This window comes from Dipodomys merriami, unplaced genomic scaffold (assembly GCF_024711535.1).
Source record: "Dipodomys merriami isolate MVZ:Mamm:240054 unplaced genomic scaffold, mDipMer1.0.p SCAF_286, whole genome shotgun sequence".
NCBI classification, from domain to species: domain Eukaryota; kingdom Metazoa; phylum Chordata; class Mammalia; order Rodentia; family Heteromyidae; genus Dipodomys; species Dipodomys merriami.
The window spans coordinates 1,350,475-1,371,191 of NW_027204337.1; the positions used below are offsets into that span (position 1 = coordinate 1,350,475).

Below are 20,717 nucleotides of genomic sequence, written 5' to 3' on the forward strand. Positions count from 1 at the left end.
TAGGTGGGAGCCAGGAGGCAGGCGCCCAGCTCTGTGCAGTGAAGCTTGGGAGCTGTAACTTGAAAGAATCTTAAGCTTTGGAACTGATAATCAGGTAGGAACTGTGGGATTGCTGCTGGAGTCTATCCTCCATGGGTTTCTTTTTCTGGTTCTGTTTTTCCTTGGTCGTTGGTGGGGCTTGAACATTGGGCCTGCAAGCAATGTTCCTGAGCTCGTCAGCTCATAAGGAGAGCTTTACACTTGAGCCAAAGCACCTGTTTTCCCCTCCACGCTTTTCTCCACTCTGGGGTTGATAAACAAGAACCTGTTTCCCAAATGTCTGAGAGCAAGCTTGGTGATTCTGCAGACAAGGAGAGCCCAAGAGCTGTGCATTTGTACTCCAAGACCAAGGGATTTTTCTATTAACCTATGTGATTTTATTTGCTTTGCCCAGGTGGAAGAGGAGTACAGGAAAAATTCTAGTGAAATTGTGAGGTGTGTGCCTGCCTTGAGTCCTCTTACATGGAAGTTGTATTTGGGGCTTCTGTGTTGTTTCTCCAAGACATATTTTAATCTTTTTGGCTTGAAGTTTTAATCTCCTGGCTTGAGTTCACAGATGTTTGTTCACCATCCTGAGACAGTTGTACATGGGATATTGGAGTAGTGAGTGCTGGGCCTGGATTTTTAGGAATGAAGCCTAGCAATGTTTGAAGCAGAGCACCCTATGAATAAGAATCTCCATCCTAAATGGACAGACCTTTTCAATTCTGAGAAGCCCAAAAGGGAAGAAGCAGAAAAGCACAGGAAGGGGAAGATGTTGCTAGTTTCCCTTGCCTTATGCAAAAATTGTTGCAACTTCCCTAAGCACCAGATTCACGTGGTACTCTTACCTACATCACTCTCAATCACTTTGTGTTGTTGCAAGATTTAAGCTGATTTCTAGGAGTCGTGATGAGCTGGCTTGAGGAATAACCCAGAGGCTAGTTATCAGAAGGTACCTGAGACTGTGGTTTGGGAAGGTGGGGTAATTGTTATGACTGAAAATATCTATTCATATAGTAATCCCTAATCCTCTTCTTTCTAATTTATTCAGCCTGGGTTACCACTATAATTTTTAGTATGTATTCATTGAAACTTATCTTAAATGTCCCATCTATGGATTTGTTAATGCTAGCTCTAATGTGTTGGCTGTGCCTCCTAGTTCAGAAAGTGTTGGTTGGGGACATTTGGCCTTAAATGAAAAATCACAGAAGAAAACTTGAGGTAATATGTCTTACTCAAGGTTGTATGCTTTGTAAGTGTTGCTTATCTTCAGGTGTGGCACTCCTATATGGAGTATTTTATGTTGTATCTTTAGGATGGTCAAGGTTCTTTCCAAGACTGTTAAGGAAAATGAACATTAGGGACTTCTCAAACCTGGGTTTACCTCATCTTTACTCATGTTCCTTTGGCCAAAGCATGTTAAATGGCAAATTGCAAATCATTGCATATGTTTGCAATGATACAGTGAAATGTGCCATTTGACAACCATTATTGAAATTGTATAGCACAAGAAATATATTCTGTACATAGTTTCCTCTGTAACTTTGGGTGAAAACTACTGAGTTACATCATACATGCTTTCCATGATGTTTAAATATGTAAATGAATGAGGTAGAAAACAAATTCCAATGGATTCCTAGGATACCTTTGCATTAAAAAAGCAGTTCACACATCCTGAAGTATATTCAGTAATAATTACTTTTAGTGGCAATGTGATATGTTTTTGCTTTCAGTTAGTCAATATTTTTTGTAGGAACATTCAGTTTTATATATAGTATGTACATAAACATAGAAATTAGTTGGTTTAATAATATCTATCTACCATGAAATGAACTGGATTTGTATTTATTGGAGACTTTAATGCTCTGCCCGAGACATTAAAGATTCTTCACTTATAAGAAGTCTTTGCCGTTTTCCAGCCAATGTATTATGTTGCAAGAGGAAATTCTGGGCCGAAAGTCTCACAGATTCATTTCTGAATACATCATTTGTCTTGTATCCCAGCCGTGCTTCCAGAATCTTCTGCTCATTGTCAGCAGCAAGACAGAATGAATGGATCTCTGGTGAGTTGTTTTTTTATTTCTCATTTGGTTTTATTCCATTATATGAACCTAAAGATGTTCAAGAATTTACAACAAGTCCAACCACACAGATTCAGCCCCAGGACCATATTCATATGGCTTATAGATTATCAGATTAAGATTGCTTGTAGGTTTAGCAGATTAAATGGTTATATTCTTTCTAAGTTGAATGCAGATTGGCTTCAGAATGTCTAGGTTTCATGTTGTCATAAAATGTAATCAAATCTGTTATGTGATGTAATGACACCCAGCAGGTTACTTCTTATGGAAGGTGATGGATAGCTTGTAAACAGATCACATCCTCATGAGCAACATTAAACTATTTCAATGAAATTTTCCTGGAATTGCTGAAATAGTGTGGTCATACATACCTTCATGTGTTCTTAAGGAATGATTAACCTATATGTACTTAAATTACTCTCCATATATAGTACTTGGACGACTTCATGCTCTTGGTCTTACTTGAAACTTAGTCTATATTTGTTGCTAAACTTTATGGTCTTTCTACAAATTCCTGTTTGTTTTCTAAAGTATCCTCACAAAATTTCTTTCCTCTATTTTATCTGTCTATTTTTGATTTTCTACTCACTAGTGTTGGTTATTTTTCTCTTTCTCTCTCTTTGTATCTATCTTTCTATCATTTTTTCTTACTTTTCTCATTTTCTCTTTCCTCCATATGTCTCTCAGTTTTTTCTTTTCTTCAAATGATCTATCTGTGAGCTAGTTTTTCTTAGTGATCAGTTTTACTTTGCTGACATGGCTCTTAGGTTTGACATTTTTCTTACCCATTGTATAGGAAAATTGTTGCCTAGAGAGTTCTACAGGATTCCAGAAACAAACTTAGAAAATCACAAAAACATAAACAGATAGACTTAGGGAAAACCAGGGTTCGGAAGGCCCTCTGGCACTTGGTCCCTTGGTGCCAGCAATCAGGCATAGTTCCTTGAGTGCACACAGGGAAGATTACCATTGATAACATGCAAAAATGAAGTATCTATATTAATAGTACAATCAGAGCCACAACAGGTTGTGAGGAAAACATGTTTCCTAATCTCCTGAGACAGAAGACTGGCTCCCAGATAAAATGCAGACATGAAGTTCACCTTACCTAGCCTTGAAGGTGAACAGCAGCTCAGTTTCAGATGCTATCTTTCCAACAGTAAGGAAAAGGCCTGCCCTCCAGTCTCTTAATCCTCTCCAGAATTCTCTTTTATCCCTTCTGTGGCCAGCTCTCAGTGTTCTCATTGAAGTCAGGCTCGAATTCCAACCTCTCAAACCTTTTCCCCCTTGGCTCAACCTCAGAGTTCCCCACAGAAAAGTATTTCCTTCGCCCAGCTTATAAACTACAAGAAAATCAGTTTTCTCCTGATTCTGTTATCTTTGGTCTAACTTCATTTGATGTGGTATTCTGTTTTGTCTTTCCTTCCCACTACTTTTGAATACTTTAATTCACTGCCAGCATAGGATAGGAACTGGTTTTGATAAAAAAAAAAAAAAATACAGTGACAAGGTGTTCTTTATTAGAAATATCACTTGTTGCAAAATCTCACGGATGATTTCTCAGGAATTGATTTGGATCTCTGAGGAATTTTGCTATTAACTAACATAAGTGCAAATATATCCTTAGGGATCTACTGGAGAAATGACTCAGGAATATGTGACAAATTGGAGCATTTGTTCATATTCATCATTTTTTCATATTGAGTATTCCTTGAGCTTGTATACATTTTCCTCCACCTTCCATGAAGCCTATTAAAATGAAAATATTGTAAAGAATATTTTATTCCCCTCCCACATATATTTTGTATTGTAGAATGTAGGCAAAGTTTACCAAACCTCATGGTAGCAGTTCTTTTTTTACATAGGATGTAAATATCAGGGTATCTGTGACCACTTTTCAATATTTAGTATTTAAACCAAACATGGTTAACCTAGGATATTTTTATGTGTGAACTCAAATCTTATATGGGAAAAATAAATCATTAGCTACTTTCTGGAGTATTGTGAGTATTTTTTAATATTTATGTGGACACTGCTTCTCATAGGTCTAGTAATGTTCTATGTTCTGTATTCCATGTCATATCCTGAATGTGTTCTGGTTGCTGATGAGAGTACCTGTTAATAGAAAGTCTAAATAGGATTTAGGGTGAAGCAATATATGTAAATGCAGAAAAAATATTTGTTTAATTCATTGTTACCCTTAAATGTACTAAAATTTTATCAAAAAATGATAATATAATTTTTCAGACACCTCCTTAGACTTATTGTTGTCATGCCAGATTATTGTCTCCTTAGAGTTTTTACCTTGTCTCTATTGCTAGCAGCAGAAATGTGTTTGCATGCATTAGGGAAACTGTAATTTTTTATTGGTCTTGGAGCTTGAATTCTGGGCCTGGTTGTTATCCCTCAGCTCTTCAGGTCAATGTGAGTGCTCTACCACTTGAGTCACAGTGCTACTTTCAGTTTTCTGGTGGTTTATTGGAGATAAGTGTCTCATGGACTTTCCTGCCTGGGCTTTCCTTGAACCTAGATCCTCAGACCTCAGCCTCCTGAATAACTAGGAGGATAAGCCACCAGTGCCCTGCCAATCTGTGTGTTTTAATGACCAGGTTTATATATTGTCCAATATTTCTAATTTGCTATTTAATTTTCCCAGTGAATATATAACACAGCAAGCTGCAAACATTTTATGTAAGACAAAAGCATACCTGCAGCATAATGAAATTCCAGATTGGAATTCTCATGACCTAGGTCTAATTTCTTGATGGAAATGTGCCATTACAGAAGCTGATGTCATTTGACGATGTGGCTGTGTACTTCACCTGGATGGAGTGGCAGGATCTGAATCCTGGACAGAGGAACCTTTATAGAGAAGTAATGCTGGAGACCTATAGCAACCTAATGTCCTTGGGTGAGCAAAGTTACTTTTATTTGGAAGATCAAGTGCTTTTATTTTAGTAGACATTTGACTGTTTATGTTATTTAGGTATAATCTTCCAGTCCACTCCCAGGTAAAAAACTGCTAGTATAAAAGCCAGCCAAATTCAGTTCTGGGTGCTTGGTGTTGTTTGCCTTTCGCACTACTGCATGAACCACAACTCCATTTTGGCTTTTGTTTTGGGGTATATTCTGGGTTTCCATGCTCAGGTTGGTTTCAAGCCTGCCACTTCTGATCTCACCTCGTCAATGAAGGATTAAAGTTATAAGCCTTTGAATCATATCATTTTCTAAAACAAACAAACAAACAAACAAAAAAACTAAAAAAGATTCCAGTCCATGGGAAGTGTCATTTCTTTGTAAGGGAAACTTCAACTTCATTATATGTAACTCAAGAGCTAAGTTTATTCTCAATCTTTAACATTTCTAATCAATAGTTGTACAAATGTTCTAAAGTATGATCCAATAATAGGAAACTGACTTCCCAGACTTGGGGTAATTATTATAGGTGGATCTACAGTCTAGATAGAATATACATTACTACTGACAGTATGATCTGGAAATCAGTAGGTGAACGTGTGTATTTGTAAGCCAAACTTGACACAGAGTTTAGTACATCAAGATTGGAATTCTAGATACTCTGGAGTCTGAAATCTGAAGATTTTGGTTTGAAGCCAGCAACTGTGGAAAAGTGACCATGAAATTCTTATCTCCAAGTAACCATTCAAAAACTAGAATCGTAGGCAAGACTCAAACAGGTAGAATGCTAGCTTTGAGCAAAAGAGCTGAGTTCAAGTCACACAATGGACACAATAAACTCAAAGCTGGGGGAAACTCCACCATGGAGTTATTAAGAATAAAGAAACCATGGGCTGGGAAGATGGCTCAGGGGTAGAGTGATTGCCTTGCATGCTTGAGGCTCTGTGTTCGATATCACAGCACCACATAGGCAGGGAAATAAAGCTAGAATTGGTGTTGTGGCTCAAGTGATAGAGTGCTAGCCTTGTGCTTAAGAGCTGAGAGACAGCTCCCAGGCCCAGAGTTCAGGCCCCACAACTCGACTGCCCCTCACAAAAACAATTGAGAAACCAGATTTAGGAGCAACCTTATGAACAGGATGTCTGCGACCTTACATTAATGATGACCCAGCAAGAGCAATTGTTCTCCACTATTTCTTATTCACAGGGCACTGTGTTCCTAAACCTGAATTGATTGTGAAGCTGGAGCAAGGTGCAGAACCATGGATAAGAGAAGGCTCAGACAAGAATTTTACAGGTGAGTTAAAGCATCTTGAATGGTGATGATGGATCCAGAGCCCAGTGGGTCTGTTTATATTCAGCGGTACAGAGCAGTAGTATTCCTAGTGCCCCTGAGTCATGTGTGGCAGAGAACTAGGTGATCCTTTGTCTCAAGGAATTGTCAATCCAGAATTCATGTGGAGGCACACTGAATTTGGTGTGCCAGTGTAGGTAGTGTTAGCAATTCCCTTTTTCTGTAGAGAAGTCATTCCTAAAGAGAAAAAGAGAATAAGAAATGTAGAAAGGAGACCTCATTTTCTTTTAAACTAGTATTATGCAGGTAGGAGGAAAATAGGAGTATGCTAGGGCTGCTATCCTCTGATGGGGACAATTTCTTATCAGTGGTGCTGGGCATAGAGGGCGATTCAGAATGGAAGCATTAAGAGTATGGAGATGAATAATTTCAGGAAATATTTCCTGGGACAACATATAATAATCTGAAATACAGAAAAACGCTATTTTGCATTGTAAAATGTCAGTACTACTTTCTTAATTACTACAGTGCAGAGAAAAGTATATATTCTGCATAAAGCAATGCTTTGATATTTGAAAATCTAGTAACAGAATGTGAGGAAATATCATTATCGTAAGGAATTTGTGGGTCTCATTTATGTTTTTGTCTATTTTTCTATTATTCATTTTAGATGTCCCAGTAATGGAGGATGTGATTAGCACCTGCCAGGAAAGTCACAATAAATATCGCTCTGAAGTAGCAGTCATGAATAGTAACCCAGAGGAGGAAAAAGTGAGACTTATAAAAAGTTTTCATTTGAGCTCCATACAGAAGTCAGAACTGATTAAGAATAATGGGAACTCCTTAGGGATGAGGATAGAAAAGGTCACTGGGTGTCAGAAAATGGGTGTTTTCAGTGAACCTGGTAAGATGTGTGCTGCCTATAATCCTCATGTGTCTTCTGTAGTTGAAGAATATAAACAATGTGAAAAGTCTTTCACTGAGAATACACACCCTGTTGTCCCTCAGAGAACACACACAAGAGAGAAACCTTATGAATGTAACGTGTGTCGAAAGTCTTTTACCAAGAAATCAAATCTTACTGTCCACCAGAGAACACACACAAAAGAGAAACCTTTTCAATGCAACATTTGTGGAAAATCTTTCATCTGCAAGGCATATCTTACTAGACATCAGAGAACACACACTGGAAAGAAAATTTATGAATGTAACTTATGTGGAAAGTCCTTCTCCTGGAAGTCAAATCTCACTGACCATCAGATAACACACACAGGAAAGAAACCTTATGAATGTAATGTGTGTGGAAAGTCTTTCGCCAGGATGGCATAACTTACTGTCCACCAGAGAACACATACTAGAGAGAAACCTTATGAATGTAACATGTGTGGAAAGTGTTTCACCCAGAAATCAAAGCTTAATGTCCGCCACAGAACACACACAGGAGAGAGACCTTATGAATGTAACCTGTGTGGAAAGTGTTTCACCCAGAAATCAAAGCTTACTGTCCACCAGAGAACACACACAAAAGAGAAACCTTTTGAATGTAAGATTTGCGGAAAGTTTTTCACCCAAAAGGGATATCTTACTACCCACCAGAGAACACACACAGGAGAGAAAAGTTATGAATGTAACTTGTGTGGAAAGTCCTTTACCTGGAAGTCAACCCTCACTGTCCATCAGATAACAAACACAGGAAAGAAACCTTATGAATGTAATGTGTGTGGAAAGTCTTTCACCAAGAAATCAAAGCTTACTGTTCACCAGAGAACACACACAAAAGAGAAACCTTTTGAATGTAACATTTGTGGAAAGTCTTTCACCTGCAAGGCATATCTTACTAGACACCAGAGAACACACTGGAAAGAAAATTTATGAATGTAACTTATGTGGAAAGCCCTTTACCTGGAAGTCAACCCTCACTGTCCATCAGATAACACACACAGGAAAGAAACCTTATGAATGTAATGTGTGTGGAAAGTATTGCATCCAGAAATCAAAGCTTATTGTCCACCAGAGAACACACACAAAAGAGAAACCTTTTGAATGTAACATTTGTGGAAAGTCTTTCACCTGCAAGGCCTATCTTACTAGCCACCAGAGAATACATACAGTAGAGAAACTTCATGAATGTAATGTGTGTGGAAAGTCTTTCACCCACAAGGAGTACCTTACTGTCCACCACAGAACACACACAGGAGAGAGACCTTATGAATGTAACCTGTGTGGAAAGTGTTTCATCCAGAAATCAAAGCTTACTCGCCACCAGAGAACACACACACAGGAGAGACACGTTATGAATGTAACACGTATGGAAAGTCTTTCACCAAGATGTCATACCTTACTTGCCACCAGACAACACACACAAGAGAGAAACCTTCCTTATTAATATAACATGTGTGGAAAGGCTTTCACCTGGAAGTAAAACTTCACTGTCCATCAGAAAACACACATGAAAGAAACCTTATGAATGTCATATGTGTGGAAAGATTTTCAGCTAGAAGCTATACCTTACTGTCCACCAGAGAGCACACACAGGAGAGAAATTTTATGAATGTAACCTATGTGGAAATTCTTTTACCCAGAACATACACCTTTCTGTCCACCAGAAAAAAACCCACCAGAGAGAAATGTTATGTATGTAGTAGGCATGGCAATTCTTTCATCTGGAATGCAAACCTTAACATCCATCACAGAACACAAGGAGAGAAACCTTATGAATGCAACCAGTGTGGAAAGACCTGGAGTTCACAGTTTAACACACAGAAGTTGATTCACACAAATGAAATAACTTAGGATTGTTCCAAATGGGGAAAGTCTTTGATCTGTAAGAAAATTGAAATTGCAATACTGAACCAATACAGGATAGAGACCTTATGATATAGCAGATGTCGAGTCCTCGAACTACAAGACACAGCTCAGAGTGCATCACAGAACACCCAAAAACACACAGAAACACAGACACATACTCTCACACACAAAGAGGAGAGAAATCATATGTAGGAAAAAATGGAAAGGTTTTCAAGTAAAATTCCTAAGTCAGTTTGCATCAGAGGACAGACACAAATGAGAAAATACAAATATATCAAATGTGGAAAGTCCTATACTAAGTATTCATAGATCCAAGTTCATATCACACACAGCAGAGAAATCTAAAAAATATTACAAATGTGGAAGGTCTTTGACCTGAAAGGAATATCTCAGTGTTCATGAGAGAACTGACTCACATAGGAGAAAAGGAAGTAGTGCATAGAACATATGTGAAATGACTTTCAATCGGAACTGAGTCCTCAGCATATGTGAGATCATACACAGGAGAGAAATTATGAGTATAGAAAACATTTTGCCAGAAGTCTAATCTGTACCGGTATCAGAGACCTGGACACATGACAGAATTTCTGTAAATATAAACATGAGAGGAAGTCTTTCAACCAGAAGCCAACCTTCAGCAATTATTAAAATATTCACCCAGGAAAGAAACCCAATGTAGGAAAATCTTTCTCAGAAAACCTCTGTAAATTATACAGAGAAATTCTCCATGGCAGAGGTAAGTTATGGGTGATGGGAAACCATTCTTCATTCTTCAGCTCTCTTTGAACCAACATTTGTCATTATGTTGAGTGTGGATGGTGTCCTTCAATATTATCCAAAGCATGTAGAAACAACCTGTCTCGACAAGGAATTAAGAAATTGAAATAATTCACTTGTGTCTTTTATACTAAGGAATGGCGTGTCAAGGTTATTTGATAAACTCTTCTTAGAAATATGAGCTCTAGCCCTTTGGGACTGGATTCAGATCATCTCCAACATGCTTATGGGAACAATAGATAAGTAAATACTGTTATGATTCTAGGCAAGAACATGAGAACAACCATATTTCTACTGCTCCCTTAAGTCTTCCTCTGTATGTGTGATCCATGCGTTATAGTACAAATGACTTACTTATTCCAGTTCAGTTTTTGAATGAAAGATCTAAAGGAAGACATTAGTCCTTGTTGCAGTACATACATAGTAGTAAAGTCTTTCTCAGAGATGTAACAATGCTCAAAAGGTAATGTATTCATGACCTAACTCATAATGGTATAACCAATCTGTACAGTATGTTTAAAATAAAATATATATTTAAAAATATGATAGATTAATAAAGACTAGAATCTGCATTGTGCCTTGGGGGAGAACCCCAAAGTGTCTTCAGTGCTTGCTCTTTTCTTTTATCACGAGCAACTTGTGATCGATTCACTCTTAGCCTATTTAGTTGTTCTGCTGAGCAAGCTATTACAAAACACCAGTGTGGATGATGTGTCGCACCTGTGTTATCTCATAGAGGGCCAAAGTAGATAGGATATTAGGGGAAATAATTGAGCACACAAAGATATTGATCAACCTCTCACAAAAATTGAAGTTAACAAAAAAATAAAACCATCTGCCACTTGAGTTACAGCATCACTTCTAGGCCCTGAGAGGAAGGAAGGAAAGAAGGAATGATAGAAAGAAGGAAAGAAAGAAGGAAGGAAGGAAGGAAGGAAGGAGTGATGTGAGAGAGGGAAAGAGGAAGGGAAGGAATGAGGAAGAAGGAAGAAATAAACTATTCAAAAGAAGAATGTTTAATTTTTGGTGAATGTGAGAATTATTGTTTCAGAGATGGGGCTCAAGAAAAATGGCTTTTACAAAAGGTAATTCTTGAACTGTTTACAAAATTATAAGGAAGCTGTAACATTTTATAAATTGACTTAATATTTCAATCATATTAAGTAAGGAGGTCAGGTTTGGCTGGTGCCCTATTGGACACATGGTGGATGGTGGGGTCTGGCATCTTGTCTTCATGCAGGGGCAAGGAATACCTCCTTCATCACTTGCCACCCAACTGATAAGTGTGGCTGGTTCCCTGGAAGCAGGGGTGAGAATTTGGTTGATATGTTACTCAATCTCTTAGTCCAGTGACTGGGAATTTCCTGTAGACCTCCCTCCTGCTTAGGCCCTATTTAGGCTGGACCAGCAGTGGCACTAGCTGCTATGGTACATGTCTCTGTGATCATGTCCTGTGTCCTGTCTCCTGGCTTGTCTCTGGTTATCATAGTGTGCCAATTCAGCACTCTGTGCTGATTGGTTTCTTGTTGTTGTTTTACTTCTTTTTTTTTTTTCCTTTCTGTCCTGTTTCCAAGCTTTCTATTTGTGGACTACAAGTCATTTTTACAACAGGCTGCATGCAGACTGCTAGCTGTGTAATAAACACTGCAGTATTCCATCTTCCATAATGTGGCTTCCAACAAGTGTACTGTCTTCTTTTACAGAAACACAAAGGTTGACCTAAATTTAGAATTTCTAGAGCCAAGATAGATGCCACTGTTTTTCCTCCCATAATTAGCATAGTATTAGGTGTACATTTTTCTTGCTCCTTTGAGAAATATGTTACCCTAACCTCTCTTTTCTGTTTCCTCAATGAATTGTGAAGATCTTTTAAATATTTTTTTGTTCGGGTTTCTTGATCAGAAACATCCTTGTATGAAGTCCCTGTTATAGAGTTGTCAGTACTTTGAGAAGATCACTACCTGGAGCATCCACAGCTAACCATCTTTTCTTCACTTGTCCATGGGGTCTGAGCAAACCCAAGCCAAATCTTTATATGTTCATTCTAACTTAAATGTTTGTTACCAAAAGTTTGATGTGGAGACTTCATCAGGTGTGTTGGAAGTTGGCTGGGCTCATAGTGTAAGCCAGAACTCAAAATGGAAGGTACAGGAAAGAAAAGATTGGTGAGGAGCCAGCCGAGGAGAGGAGCACAGTGACAAAGTCTTCATGCAATATGCAAGCCCCTTGGGACAGGAGTGAGGAGCCAGAACAGGGCCTGTGCTACCCATCAGTACACCACCAGTACCACATGGCAAATCTAGCATGGGACATGGTGTGCCCAGGTTTCAGGAGGGCTGACTGTTGACACAGGGACCTGTTAGTCAAGTTAAGCCAGTGGCCTAATGTAATTCTCTTGTCTTATGTAGATGATACAATTGCTGTGGACAAGAAGAATTGGTAATAAAACTATTGTCTGATGAACTAGTTAAAATTCTTCAGGATATTTGTGTGTGTGTGTGTGTGTGTGTGTGCGTGTGTGTGTGCGTGTGTGTGTGTGTGTGTGTGTGTGTGTTGTGTGTGTGTCCTAAGAAGAAAACAAATTGAAAAGTAGTTCAGAGAGAACTCAAATGACAGGAGTGTGAGATTTAAGTCCTCAGCAAGATAGATCCATTACAATCACAACCAATAAATGAAAAGGAAAGGTTTCCTTCACTTATTTTTACCTACCTTGACAAAGCCCATGGAGTTCAAAATAACACGAACAGAAATGTATGTGTTGCTGCTTACTGTTGTACAACAGTAGTTTAAAAGTGACAGCAGAGGTAGAGAGTCTCTTCTGTGTGCGGCCCCTGCACTCACTGGAAATGAGGACAGTAGTATTGAAAGGGAACGAAAGTTACTTGTAAGTTTGTCTTTTAAATTGCAGGGGAAGCATTGACTAAATGAGCAGACTTTTTGTTTTGCTGGTCCTTAGGCTTGACCTCAGAGGCCAGGTGCTGTCCCTGAGCTGCTTTTGCTAAAGTGTACCATTCTACCACTTGAGCCACAGCACCACTGCCAGGTTTTTCTGTGCATGTGGACCTGAGGAATAGAACCCAGCTCCTCATTCATGCAATGCAAGCCCTGTACCATTTTGCTACCTTGCCTGTCCTATAAGCTGACTTTTTATGTTAAAAGAAGAAAGAATAGGTTGGTATGTAGTATCCACTTTCCATGTGCAAGTCCCAAGGTTCAATCCCCCAAAGTGAAAGGAAGAAAGTAGAAAATGGAATGATATGAAGTATACAGATACAAGAACAAGGAAAAATAGAAGAACAAAGGCAATGAGCAAGTGTTTAGGTTTTTGTTTGTTCCTAATTGTTTCTTTTTTCTTTTAATTGTTAGCTGTGGGGTTTAAACTCAGGGAGGGCCTGGCATATTCCCTAGGCTTTTCACTAAAGGCTGGCATGCTACCACTTCCAGCCAGAATGTCACTTCTAGTTTTCTGGCATTTAATTGGTGAGAAGTCACAATGAATTTTCTGCTGATGTGGTGCTGAGGAGTGGAACCCAGTGCCTCATGTATACAAGGCAAGCACTGTACCACTGAGCCACACTCCCAGCTCTGCCTCCCTTCTTAAAACAGTGTGGATGGGGCTGGCAATGTGGTTTAGTGATAAAGTGCTTGCCTAGCATACATGGAGCACTAAGTTTGATATTTCAATACCTAACAAACAAGAAAAACTACCAGACACCCCTAGAAGCACTGGTGCTGTAGCTCAAGTGGTAGAGTGGTAGGCTTCAGCATAATGAAATTCAGGAACAGTTCCCACACCATGAGTTCAAGCCCCAGGAATGTCAAACAACAACAAATGAGCAAATGAAAACAAAAAACCCAATGTCAGCAAGTTTCATTGATAAACACCACACAAACACACACACACACACATTTTTTTTAAACCATATTCACCTCCTTTACTGTGTGCTCACCCACTGGGCTCCAAATGCTACCTACATTCATGGGAGAACTTATTGTATGTTTCTGTTGTTTTTGCATTTTTAAAAAATTGTTGTGGGGGCTGGGAAGGTGGCTCAGTGGTAGAGCACTTGCCTTGCATGCCTAAGGCCCTGGGTTCGATTCCTCTGCACCACATCAGCAAAAAGAAAATAAAAAGTGGGAAATGGCGCTGTGGCTCAAGTGGTAGAATGCTAGCCTTGATCTTAAGACCTGTGGGACAGCGCCCAGGCCCAGAGTTCAAGCCCTACAACCAGCCCCCCCCCAAAAAAAATTATTGTAAAGGTGATATATACACATCTACATCTGTACATATATACATATGTATGTCTATATATATACATATATATGTACATATACATATGTATACATACATATATATGTATATATATGTATATATACATATATATACATATGTGTATATATACATGTATATACATATATACATCTATGTACATATACATATGTGTGTATATATATATATACACATAGATGCATGTATGTATGTCAAAGTTACATAAGCCAGGTATTGAATTCATTACTTGATTACTCGATTGATTTCATTGATTTCATTACTTATTGAACAATATGCATTTTTGCACAATTCCAACCACTTTTGAAAAGTAGAATTTATTTCCATATAACCCAGTATAATATACCAATATTAGGTATTGATCTCATTGAGTGCTGTCCCTGACCATTTCATCTTAATGATCTATCACTGGAGCCCTCTATCAATTTCTACCCCTGGATTTTTAGGTGATTAATTGTAGATAAGAGTGTCATTGACTTTTCTGAAAGGGCTGGATGAAATCTCAATCCTCAGGTCTCAGGTTTACTACCCTGAGACACTTGTGTCCAGCACCTTTAAATATTATTATATGCACTATGTTATTTGTGGTATGTTTTTTCTTTTCATTATTCATGCAGCTTGAACTCTGCGCCTGGGCTCTGTCCCTCAGCTCTTCAGCTCAAGGCTACTGCTCTACTCCTGAACCCACAGCACCACTTTCAGATTCTTCTGTTTATGTGGTGCTGAGCAACCTAACCCAGAGCCTCATGCATGCAAGGCAAGCACTCTCCACTGAGCCACCTTTCCAGACCCTACAGTAACATTTTTAAAGGAATATTTTAGGCGTTACATATTTGTTTGTTGCACAGATTCAACAAACCATAAAACCCAAAGACTTGACAAAGTATGGCACCTATAGTAAACATGCAATCTTTGAAAAAACTGGTATTATCCTATGAACAATGAATTGTAACAACTATTTAGTAGGATTTAAATTGTAATAGGTATCAGAGGTGATTTGCAGTGTATAGAAGATTCTCTGGAGATTATATGAGAGGTGATTTGCATGGTATAGAACGATGTGTGCAAGTTGCATGAAAGCAAACTAAGAAATACATGTCAGATGAGACAAACATAATAAATAGCAAAGTAATCACTAAAATGAAACCATGTTAATATTGTAATATAAAAATAGTAAATATATCAGGTACTGTCTGATTTGAACAGAAGAAAACATACTCAAAAAACTCAATAAGCCAAACAGACATACATTAATTATCAAGAAATAAAATTAAATCAATATAAACATACCATAAGCAACAATCATTATTGAAAAATACAAGTAGTCATAATATGAAAGGAAAGGAACCTCAGCACAAATTGTGTTACCACAGATACGGAGCATTGATAATAACAGGCAAATTATAAGTCTGTATAACAAGTTCTATTCTGAAAAGTAAAGTCTACAAAGACATGATTAAAAAGACAAAGAATGATAATTTCTTTAATCTGTCATTATGATTGGAGAAGTAATTTTCCTTTTAATGACTGTATAACTAGACAAATGGTCACTAGAAACACAGACAGGGATAGCATTATCTTTACTAAATGCTGTTTATAAAGCACTATGCAGTTATATTTACCAAGACAGACACACTGACAATAGATCTGAAGACAGATTGTATAGAAATCAGTATGACAAATAAATCTATGATATAAATACAAAAAAATCCATCAATATGTTTCTAATAATCTAACAGTAAAATAAACAGAAGGAAACTAGAATGAATATGTAAAAATGTATGTCTGCTATCATTGTGATTTATTAAAGAGAGCTACTTCACTTGTGAAATAAAAACAATTGCTTTCAATTATGTATGGTGTATTCACATGTATATCTTCTGGTGGGTGTGGCAGAGTCATAGAATGTGAGGGAAATAGTGTGATGAAAGTAAAATATACAACTCAAGAGTAGAGATAAGAAGGAGAGATTGGGAGAGAATGAAGGCATGGAAGACACTGTATGAAATGAAGGGTATTTTTTACCTCACTCATGACATATCTCTCTATACATCACCTCCATAATAAGATTAAATTACATTAATTATAAAACAATACCTCCAGCATAAACGATCTGCTTAGTGAAGAAAATCTACCACAGGTAGAACAGGTACAGTTGTTAGAAAAACAATACAACACTTAATTTGAAAGATAAACTATTTCAGTTTAGGTTGCAAAATAACTCTACATAAACCAGAAACAATAAACTATTTCATTGTATTATCCAATTAAGTGTTAATGTTAAATGTTGAAGTAAGAAAAATCAAGGCAAGTACTTCTTGCTCAGACTGTCATTTTAGCCTAGCTACTAAGGAGGAAACTGAGGTCTGCAAGCCAGCCTGGATAGACAACTCAAACTAAGCAGCTAATGAACAGGTTAGAGGTATGGCTCAAGTGATAGTGCCAACAGTGAGTGAGGAAGTTGACTGAATATGAGACCTGAAGTTCAAGCTCCAATAGTAGCTCAAGAAAACCATGAGCTATGTTTATTACTGTGTTTCTAAGTTAGAAACCTAACTGTAATGATACTAGCAAGTCTTCATCTCAGATATAAAGGGAAAAGAAGATGAGTGGAGGAGGGAGAGAAGGGAAGCAAAAGGTCAGGAAAAAGAAGGAAGGAGAGAGGACAAGAGAGTAGTGGAGTGGAGGGGAAAAGAGGAAAAGGGAAAAGAAGAGAAGAGAGATGGGGAGGAAAGTTTCATGGCATCAGATTTGACAGTAACTGGTCTGGGAAGATTGCACAGTGGTAGAGCGCGTGCTTATCATGCATAAGGCCCTGGGTTTAATTCCTCAGTACCACATAAGCAAAATGTTGGAAATGTTCCTTTGGTTCAATCTGTAATGTACTCACCATGAGCTGAACAGCTGAGTGACAGCACCCAGGCCTACAGTTCAGGACTCACTGCTGAGAAAAAAGAAAAGAAAAGAAAAAAAAAATAAAGCAAGATTTGACAGTAACCCCATAAATAAAACTCCAAAACTACCTCTTGGAAAAAACAAACAAACAATGTGAGTCTCTGGTGGATCACACCTGTAATATTACGTACTCAAGAGGGTGAGATCTGAAGATCGGGTCTCAAAGTCAGCCTGGGCAGGTATAGCTGTGAAATTCTTACTTCCAGTAAATCACCAGAAAACCAGAAGTGGTGCTGTGGCCAAAGTGGTAGAGTGCTAGTCTTGAATTTAAGAGCTGAGGGACAGTGTTCAGGCCCAGAGTTCAAGCCTCATGACCTACAATATATAAATAAATAACTAATAAATAAATACAAATGAAAACGTTGTATATTGAAAAACACTACCAATAAAGGAAAAAAAAAATGTACGTGAGAAATATTTGCATATATCTCTAAATGGATTGCTAACCAATATGAATTAGAAAATATAAAGAAAATCCTTCAAGTAACCCAGACAACAAAATCTAATTTTAAAGTTGGAAAAAGATTGAAGAGATTTTTCTAAAAATGACATACATATGTAGTACATTAAAATATAAAAGTAGTTTAATATCAGTAGTCATGAGAAAAATTCAAATCAAAATTCCAATAAAATAACACTTGATACATGCTAGTATGGACATAGTTTTAAATAAAAACAACCAAAATATTCCCAAAGTCTCAAAAAATCTAGGAAAGATGTGAAAAGGATGTGAACCTTGGTGCATTTCTGTCATGTATATAAAAATATCAAAGATGAAGCCAGGTACCCATGGTTCACACCTGTAATCATATCTACTCAGAAGGCTGAGATTTGAGGATCACGGTTCAAAGCCAGCATGGGCAGGAAAATCCGTGAAACTCTTATCTCCAATAAAACCACCAGAAAACCAGGAGTGGTGCTGTGGCTCCAGTCATAGAGCGCTAGCCTTGAGCTAAAGAGCTGAGGGAGTACGGCTCAGGCCCGGAGTTCAAGCCCCTTTATCGACCTAACAAACAAACAAACAAATAATCTATCAAAGATGGTACGAAGAGTCCTAAAAAGAACTAAACATAGAATTATATAGGAATATGGTCCAGCATTTCTATGCTTGTGTGCAACAGCAGATAAAGCAGGGAGTACAACAAATGCTTGGAGAATCACTTCTCAAAATCTACTCACAATAAGCAAAACATTGAAGCATGTAAAACAATAAATGTGTTCAAAGGAGAAAACTTTACTACATTTTATGGCAGGGATGAACTTTAAGTAAAATAAGCTAAATAAAACACACCAATCATAAAGGAGCAGCCATGGTATAATTTCCCTTACTGAGCTTCCAAGGATCAACAAACTTGTGGAGCCCAAATGTAGGATGATTCCAGAGACTGGGATAGAGAGGAACAGGGGCTGCCTATTCAATGATCAAATAGCTTCACAGATGGAAGATGAAAAGTGTTGTAGATGGATGGATGGAATGGCTTCACAACAGTGTGGCCCAGTGTTTTATTAATGAACTCTACACATAAGAATGGCTAATGTAGCCACACACAGTCTGAAACACAAGTATTCTCCCTGGACTTGGGAAACTCAAGAAAGATTATTTGCCAGCCTAGGCTACATAAAAAGATGAAGAGCTTGCTTGGAGGTGGGTGGGGGAGTGTAGTCCAGGAGATGGGAGGGCCGGGATGGTAGGGGAAAAACAAAGGAGAAGGCAACAATGCTTAATAAGAAATGTACTCATTATCTTGCTCATGTAAGTGTAACCCCTCTGTATGGTATTTTCACAATAAATAAACTTATTTAACAAAAAAGAGCTTGCTGGACTACATAGCTAGACCTATCATCCAAAGAAACATGGAAAAATCAAATTTTGGATTCTGTGAAGACATATGGGTGACAAACATATCTATTTTACCTACTAAAATAATAAACAAACTGAAAGTGTTTGAACACATGCTCAAACAGTGTTTAGTTGGAAATACACACTACAAATAGCATTAATAACAAACACACATGGACAAAAATACAAATTATTATAATCTGTGTAGGTTTTGCAGATGATTTCACTGACTATTGCTCAAGTGTGTCACATATTCCTGAACCATTTCTTCCACTAGATTCCTAAGGATACATTGCCACACATGCTATTTAGTATTGACGTTCCTGAGATTAAAGTTTATTACTTAGCAAATGTATGTCATAATTTTCCATTAGTGATATTTCCAATACCAAATCTATAGTCACTGTATGTTTATTTTCACAACAATCTTCTATGTTATAACATCAGTGAATGCAAATATTCAAGCAGGGCAAGAAGAAAAAGGAAAACTGCAGGAACCACATCAAATGAGATTTTAAACCAGAGAAAGATAATAGAATCTGGAAACTCAAATTATTTTATGTTTAGCATCAATTTTCCTGTATAATGAATAACAAAAATGTCAATTCTAAGAGCCATGTCACCAAAAGAAAACTGATCAGTAAGAGAAGCTACTTCCCAGATAAAACATTTGAAGAAAAGAAAAATTAAGAGACAAGTGGAGGAAAGAGAAGCAGAGAGAATGAAAGAGAAAAAGAGACAGAGAAAAATAGACAACAAGAGAAGAGAGAAATAAAGCTAGTGAACTCACATGGTGGTGGCTCATGCATGTAATCCTAGCTACTCAGGAGGCTGAGATCTGAGCATAGAGGTTCAAAGCCAGCCCAGGCAGGACCATCTGTGAGACTCTTATCTCCAATTAACCACTAGAAACCTGGAAGTGGCGATGTGGCACCACTGGTAGAGTACTAGCCTTGAGCTGCAGAGTTTAAGTATAGCGACTAGGCCCAGAGTTCCAGACCTACAACTGAAAAAAAAAAAAAAAAGAAGAAAGAAGGATGGTAAAGGGAAACAAAGGAGGAGGCAACAATGCATGATAAGAAATGTACTCACTATCTTGCCCATGTAATTGTAACCTCCCTTTATGGTATTTTCACAATAAATAAATGTAATACAAAAGAAAGAAAAAAAGCTAATAAACATGAAAAATAGAATGAATTGGGAAAATAGGAAAGAGAACTCCTATGAGAGCACCATAGAGAAAAACAAAGATTTCTATAAATACCATCAAGCTCAGCCTAAGTTTCAAGTAAAACAAAGAGCACAAAGCAGTCCAAGAGTATTTACAGAGATTAATTGAAGTACTTATAGCTCACTCAGTCCTGTAGAATATTTGAAGTTATGTTTGGCCACACTATTTCAGCAAATCCAATAAAATTTCATTAGGATAGTTTAATATTACATATGAGGATGTGATGTCTGAGCAGTTACTAGCCATCCTTCACCTTCTATGAGAAGTCATCTCCTAGGTGTCACTAAATCACATAACTAGTGGGACAACTTTCTCTCACACTAGAAAAAGTAGAAACAAACTGAAGCAAATCTGCACTTAACTTGGAATGCAGATTTTATAATCTTCTAAATCTCCAAGCCATCTTCAGCTTCTTTTTTTTTTTTTTTGTCAGTCCTGGGGCTTCAGCTCTGGGCTTTGGTTCTGTCCCTGTGCTCTTCAGTTCAAGGCGAGTGTTCTGTAGCTTGA

The 20,717-nt window shown here is 37.7% G+C and overlaps 1 protein-coding gene across 1 annotated transcript in view; it reads left to right on the forward strand.

Annotated features, from left to right (window-relative positions):
• The window catches only part of LOC138838639 (zinc finger protein ZFP2-like), a 46,688-nt gene that overhangs the window by 12,592 nt on the left and 13,379 nt on the right, over positions 1–20,717 (forward strand). Inside the window, 4 exon segments of the mRNA XM_070038040.1 lie at positions 2,026–2,084; positions 4,887–5,045; positions 7,887–8,138; positions 8,221–8,601. Coding sequence (XP_069894141.1) covers positions 2,026–2,084; positions 4,887–5,045; positions 7,887–8,138; positions 8,221–8,601 — 851 coding nt within the window.